The sequence below is a fragment of the Malurus melanocephalus genome, unplaced genomic scaffold (assembly GCF_030028575.1).
Source record: "Malurus melanocephalus ecotype Western Australia unplaced genomic scaffold, MMel_1.1 scaffold_557, whole genome shotgun sequence".
Lineage (NCBI taxonomy): Eukaryota > Metazoa > Chordata > Aves > Passeriformes > Maluridae > Malurus > Malurus melanocephalus.
In genome coordinates, this window is record NW_026623789.1 from 22,508 (window position 1) to 29,552 (window position 7,045).

The 7,045-nt window shown below is 40.6% G+C and overlaps 1 protein-coding gene across 2 annotated transcripts in view; it reads left to right on the plus strand.

The window, feature by feature from the left end:
* Positions 1-1,367: 1,367 nt before the first annotated feature.
* Positions 1,368-7,045, plus strand: part of CUNH7orf50 (chromosome unknown C7orf50 homolog) — a 35,760-nt gene continuing 30,082 nt past the window's right edge. The window contains exon 1 of one of the 2 annotated variants that reach the window (XM_057382235.1): positions 1,368-1,472. Coding sequence is in view for 1 of the 2 variants with exons in the window: in XM_057382234.1 (XP_057238217.1) it covers positions 6,660-6,752 (93 nt within the window). In the remaining variant the exon portion in view is untranslated. Of the gene's footprint in view, positions 1,473-6,631; positions 6,753-7,045 lie in introns of those variants that run through there. The other variant, XM_057382234.1, reaches the window with a different exon arrangement.

Here is a 7,045-nt window from a genome sequence, read left to right on the forward strand (position 1 = left end):
AGACCAGAACGGTTAGTTGTGTTTAGTTTAGTTAAACCCACGGCATGGTACCTTTCCAAAGTCTCAGATGCCCTAAAATAACTAYAAGCTGGGGATTKAAAAATGTTATACAAACTTTATTACCTACTAATTGGAGCTTTGTGCACTGTTTGTCAGGATTCTTCTGGTGGCAAAGCTCAGCTCTCATTGCATTGTGGAAGCTGTAGAGCCCAGGTTTTCATTCTGCACAACTTYAATCTCTCCTGGCCTTGCATTTCATGCATTTCATGTGTTTATTTCAGATTTTCTATTCCTGTTGTTCGTAAGGTATGGCAGATTTAAGTTATTGAGTACTTAAATTACATAAATGTGGCTGTGACAACTTTCTGTAATTTGAAAGTTGGACCCTGTCATGAATTTGCACCTCTTACKGTTCCTGGATGCTTGGTTGGAGGGAGATAAGTCAATGCTTCAAAAMTGCTTTGGAATTTTCAGAGTCAGAAGTTTTTTAGGGTCAATGGCAGATTTTATAAAAGCCTTAAATAACTGAAGAGTTCMCTCAGTGAATCTGGAAGAATCTATGCAGGAAGTACAATGTTTTGTCTTTGCTATGTTGATAGAAAAACAGGTTCTGATTTTCCTGGCTTCCCTGACTTTTCCAGTGTTCCCTGTTCTCCTTGACTTCACATTTCAGTAACCACGCTTCCTGCATCCCTGGCAGGAGATCATATCTCCATTTCTACCTGACAACCTTCCAGTACAACTTTAACTCCCACTATTCCAAGGGAAAGTATTCATTTCTAAAGAAAGTTTAAGAAAGGAAAAATGAGAAAATTTCTTTATCAAACTGGATTTTCTTTTTTGGAGTTTGCAGTTTTACTTAACGCGTTTTAGGAAACATTGAGTTTTAATTTAATCTTCAACAGAGAAGTGTCATATCTGCTCATTTCATGTTCATAATGACAGAATTACCTTCTAGCTTATCTCATTAAGGTAGAATCCTTATTTTCATTTTGATTGTRATTTGATTTTTCTGTTTCAAAGTACTTTTCATTGTTTGCAATTACAAAAAGAAATACGAAGCTTTTCTCCTGCCATTCAGCAAAGAATTCTGACATCGTGGCTTTTTTCCAGACTAGTTAATTTTTTTTTTAATTTTGTTTTGAAGATCAGGATTTCCCTTGACATGGACCTTCCATTTGCTGTTAATCTCTCTCTTCCTTTGCTCTCCTTTTTCTCTGCCAGGCATAAACTACTTCACTTCCAAAGCYCTGCAGTCTAATCCCACTGTAGCCATTATCCCTGTGCACTATGGAAATGTTGACTCTTGGTTCACTAACAACTCAAACATTTACCTTTGACCATCTGTGCTTTCTAATGACCATCTCCMGTGCCTTTTGCTGTGCTGCCCTGTGTGCCATGAAGAGGTTCCTTGTTGTTCCTATCTYAAAACTTTCTTTTGATCCCTGCAAAATTACGTGATAACAGAACAGGTATGTGATAAACTTAATCCTCCCGTTAGTGGGTGGATCCAGGCTTTCTTGCATTTAACATGTTATTTTATCTGTAGTTATCCACTCTATTTTGTACTTAACTTTATAATTTTGTGGGCAACTGCTGTCTCCTGTTGTATTTATACTTGATTTATTGAAGATGTAAAATGTACCTTCAGCAGATAAACCTTGGCTTTGAAACTATCATGAGTTATAAATTCAGTCCATGTAAATTCTAGTATTCATTTTATAAATATGCTTTAGCTATTTATTATTGAAATATATATTAATATAATTTGGTTTTCGGATAACTTGCTACATGCCTTAATTCCAAAACAGACAAACACCACCAACACCTTGATTTGTGCTGCTTTTACAATGATAYCTTTCAGTGTGGTCTGTTGGAATACAAACAGGTTTTATGGACCATTTTTACTAAACAGTCAAAAGGTTTTAATTTAGCTTCTTAAATCATAATTGTTTTTCAATTTTCTGCTCTGCCTCTCAAACGCATAATGAAGGCACACCTGATGCTATAAAAACCAGATGGCATTTCRGTATTTTCAGCTGTGTGATAGATTTGGAGAGTTTAAAAGTTGGTWTCATAGATGTATAGTTATCAGTAAGCTCACAAGAACAGAAAGCAYGTAGAGAATTACTGAATAAATAGGATTTTGAAATGTATTGCACTCAATTTTCAGAGACTTTCAAAATGCTGAAATTATGGATGGAATTTTCGTAAGGAATTTTCAGGAGACCATTTCAAACCCACAAACAAATTCAAATTCTTTGTCGCTATCAGTCATGTTTCATGCACTTGCTCATGAGGATTTCAAGAGCAGCAGGCAGACCTGAAGGAAATGTAGATTGTGTAATTCATGCCAGCTCTTAAAAACATTCCTCCTTTACCATCCTCGAGAAAGAACTTCTTAAAACAGGATTTTCAGTGGCAACTGAACTGTACCTGAGATAGGGTTTTATAGTACAGCTTTACAGTACTTATTTCTTTAAACATTCTCAAATTCTGCATACAGGTGTTGAAAGGTCTGTTAGTGGAAATTATATATATTTAGAAGACAGATCATTTCAYGCAATTTAATTGTCACAGTCTCAATCATCCGCCTGTGGTTATCACTAGGCAGGAAGTCAATGCAAAAATCAGTAATGCCCAGCACATTTCTTCCTCATTTCGTGTTAAGGTGTCTCTCTTTTCACAGCCAAACTGAGGGTCCAGTTCTCTGTCTCCCAAACCATTTATCCCATTGTGAAGCAAACCAAGTGGCAAGACATGARCTGAGGTTGTTGATGCCTTTATTCTCAGGATGAAGGTGCAGGACATTTAGAGGCTGCTGTGGGTGTCTATTTTAGGGTGATTGAATCACGAAATTATCACATTCTGCTAAAGAAATGAGTCCTGCCCACTCCGTTTTCTTGGGTGTCTTCACAAATTGAAATCTGCGTGTCCCCGCCTACGTGTGCGTGTGCAGCTGAGTGTATAGAAATGCAGGTATGGGTGAAATGCATCCTGAAATAGATAGGTTTTAAAGAAGATCTTAATATAGCTGACTAAAAATGGTGCTCGTTTTAGTAATATACTAATGAATAAAAGTTCTGTTGAGATCTGTGAGGATACAGAGGGTTTGAGAGTAGTGTTTATCCCAGGACTTTCATTCCCTGTAGCTATAAAATCCTGTTAACTCTGCAGCTGAACCTAGTGACAACTTGTTGGTAAGAAGAAGTTTTTGATGGGTTTTGATGACCTTGTTGTTTTTAACAAAAATGTCTTTCCTAAGTCAAATACAAGGATTCCTGTTTGAATTGTAAGGAAAGCCACCTTWGCTAGGGATCAAGAACCATTTATTTTCTACTTAATATTTAGTCTTCAGCTTCACAAGGCTTTCCCATAAATGGCAAAAATGTACCTTCTCCAGCTGTATGTTAATTACGTTCCATTTTTAAGTCAGAACGGGTACATTACAGAGAAGCTRTCAATTTGAGACTGAGCAAACTAAATATACTCAGCTGAGTGAATCCAGCACTGTGAACATGAACCACTGGTATAAATAAGAAAGGAGACACCTTGAAGCTTTACCATATTCAAGAAGTGTCAGGTCATGTTCATTTGAAAGGGATGGCAATGTTCCTTTTCCACCAGTGCAGGCATGAATATTATGTTTCACCTAACACTGTCCAGGTGTTCAGCAGACGCTGGTGCTGGCACCTTTATTGTTGAATTTCAGCATTTTTTTAAATGGTCATTTAATTTGTTCTGTATAATCCCAGACCTTTTCCTTCCTAAAGGCTTAAATAGGGGAGATTAAAACAAAATGTTCGTCCTTTCACCTTTAAAACAATTTCATCTATTTTGCTGACTGCTTCAAAACCTAATGGACTGTTTTCAAACAGCTCTTTTGCAGTTAGCGTTGCTGTGAGGACAATTGGCATGAACCATTAGGAACTCTTGATTATGATGAAGATTTGTTTCATTGTTGAGGACAAAGTACTCCTGGTGATTTCTACTGGACTGCCAAGTCCAGCAGAAATGTAGAAATTGATTCCAGTTTTTTCATTTTTGTTGTACCCAACTCAGAAAAGCAACATGGGTTTCTTCCAGATCTCCACACTCTAAAAGGGAGGGCCTGAAGGACTGGGTCATTGTGCACAGAATCTGTTTTAATAACATTAACATGACTGAAAAACCCTGATGTGACTGCTAGAATATCTCTTTCTGACCACAACTTCTGATTGAGAAAATACATTTCTTTCTTAAATTGTGTTTTTGAAAAGAACATCCCAGTGACAGTGGACACTCATGCCACTTGGCTTCTGAAAAATGCATCATTATGAACAAAAATATCCTGTACTTTAAACATAATATTTATATTTTTGCTGAGAGAGTAATGGGGAGGAATATCACTTGAGCTTGAGAATGTCAGTACAAGTGATATGTGTTGTGTAAGTCCCACCTAAGCTTTCCTTGTCTGAAATGTTAAATAAAGACTTCAGTGAGTTCCTCTGCATAAGGATAAATTTAGCTYCAAGAGCAGTGCAAAGCAGACTTGTTGATTGGTGTGGGAATGATTGCAGTGATTCCTGAGCTATGAAGGTGCTGTCATTTCTGCAAAGCATCTGTGCAGGGGAGGCAAAACAGAGAACTGATTCTGCAAAATGAATTGTGGATCGGTGGATATACCCAAAACTTCGTGTAGATGCTGTTCTCTTATGAATCATAACTTTGCTTTTTTGTTGTAAATTACTGTTCTTTAATTACACCTTCAGCTATAATTTTGCAATTGTTTTGCGTGAAAAGCTCAAATCTGGATTAATAAATTAGTCTAGAAATTTCTTACTAATTAAATACTGTCCCAGCTATTTTCATAGCTTTATTAGAACAGTTTGTGCTGCAACTTATGCGCTTTACTTTTGGTCATGGGGGTGTTCTCCAGGTCATTCTTTAAGCGGGTGAGTCATCCTTTTCTGAGTGGTGTGAAAATAACAAAATAACTCTTGAAAAGGGTGTATTTTCCAAGGAAAGAGCAGCACTGCACCTGCAGACGCCCATCTGCACTTGCTGTATTAAATTAATGCATTCTATCTGCTGCTACTGAGCTGAAGGTGATGCTGGGGAAGTTTTTTCTCTCTACCTTCAGAGCCAACCAGGCTGGGATAAAGATTTGGGGAAACATTCAGTGCAAGTGGAGGCATCATCCCTCTCCAGCAGTGAGCATGTGTGCTGCTGTCAACATCTAATGATGACCAGCATGAGAGGGACAAGAATTGCTGCTCTTGCTCCACAGGCACCTATTTGTTATCTGTCCCACTGAATTCCTGCCTCTGCTGGAGGGGAGATGGAGCTATCAGCATTTTTGCTTGCTTTGCAGAAGGCAGGCTTTGATTTCATTCTCCGTGCCTCACTGAGGATGATTCGTAAATCATCCGAAGTTGGCCAAAAASTTGATGTTGAAGAATGTTGTGAYCTACAGYTGTTATCTGTGCCTTCCCCATTCTYAYAGGGGATAAACMCTGCTTGCATTAGGGTATTGGCAAACACACACGTGCTGCATAAACCTGTGTCGGTGGTGCCAGAAAYCCCTCCTGGCTGTTTTAACAACAAATTGCAAAGTTTTTTCTGAGCAAACAATCAGCCTAGACCCCGTGTGCGCACGCTGCTGTGAGTGCAGAGCAGCCCATGGAWCTCGCTGCAAGTATGTTCTGTATGTGGCTGCTATGGTGATTAAAATACATAAATAAAATAGATAAATATGGACCATATTAGAAATGCATTAGTGGCGCTCTCTCGGATCGCAGCAGCTCCAGAGTGTGCGGTGTCAGKCGCGTCTCCCCACTCCTGGGGGGGCTGCACTTATGCAATGGCCCTGTCCTACCTTGTCAGCTCGCGAATTGGACACAAAACTCGTAAACAAAGGGCTTTTGTGCCCGGTTTATAGTTGAGCGAGGATTAGTGGCCTGACACGGTTCTCAGACGGGACAAGCTTAGCGTTAAGTCGCCCGAGGTTAACGRGGGCGGCCGCGGGGCAGGCTGAGCACAAGGGTGTCCCGGCTTTCGGACCGGGGACAGAACATCGGCAAAAGCGGGTTTTGCTTACCTGGCTCGCCGTGTTTTTCACGTGTTCCCGACGCTCCAGGTGCCTCAGGATGTGGATGATCTCAGGCACTTGCTCCCAGCCGCTCCCGCCGGCTTGGACATCCTACCCTGCTCCGGCTGGATCAGATTCCTGCTTTTCTTCCCCCTCTCACCTTTTAGCATTCTCCGACCGTAAAATCCATCCCTTTCCTGAAATGCAGAACGATGCACTTGTCCAATGAAGTTTTTTTTTTTTTTTCCAGGCGGGATTCAAATTCCAAACAAGCCTTTCATTTCCTTCGCGCTGGGGGGAGAGCAAARGCAAGGGAAGCGAAGGAAAGTGTTCGCTTCCTTTAAATCCCCACCAGCGTCTTCCCAGAGCTGGAAGCGAAGCAGCTTGTCATGGTGATCTTCGGAGTTTTAACTTTAGAGGGGGAGGGAGAAAGTGGAAAGCAAACTGAATGCTGTAGTGGAGATTTCTCTCTTCCCCCACTGGGCCCCTTGCCGACTGTTTTTATTGATTTCAATCACTGGAGGCTCGCTGGCTCTCAGAAGAAACACTGTGTAATGTGTTCTTTCCTGGCTTTCATTAAAGAAACTCAATGCAGTGCGGTCACGCTGCCGAGCTCGCCTGGCAACCTGCCTACACCCTGTGGTACCTCTTTCATTGGAGGAGATGGAGCTCGTGGTTTGGGGTTGGTTTATTTATTTTTTTTTTTTCTAATTCTCCAGCAAGGATTTCAAAACAGCCTCTGCTCTGCCTCCACCTCCTCTCGCAGCCCAAAGTCTTTTTAAGCCTCAGAAGAAACTGTCAGCACCCCTAAAGGGGACGACTTTGGTGGCAATGAAAGCGCCGAGTGCTGCGACAGTCTCGTGCTCCTTCTATTAAAATTCCTCTTCGCTTCTGGGGAGGGGTTAAAAGTGCTGTGTGTAAGCCACAGGGATGTGGATACAAATGATTTCCAAGGGGGTTCCTTTTTCTTTTTTT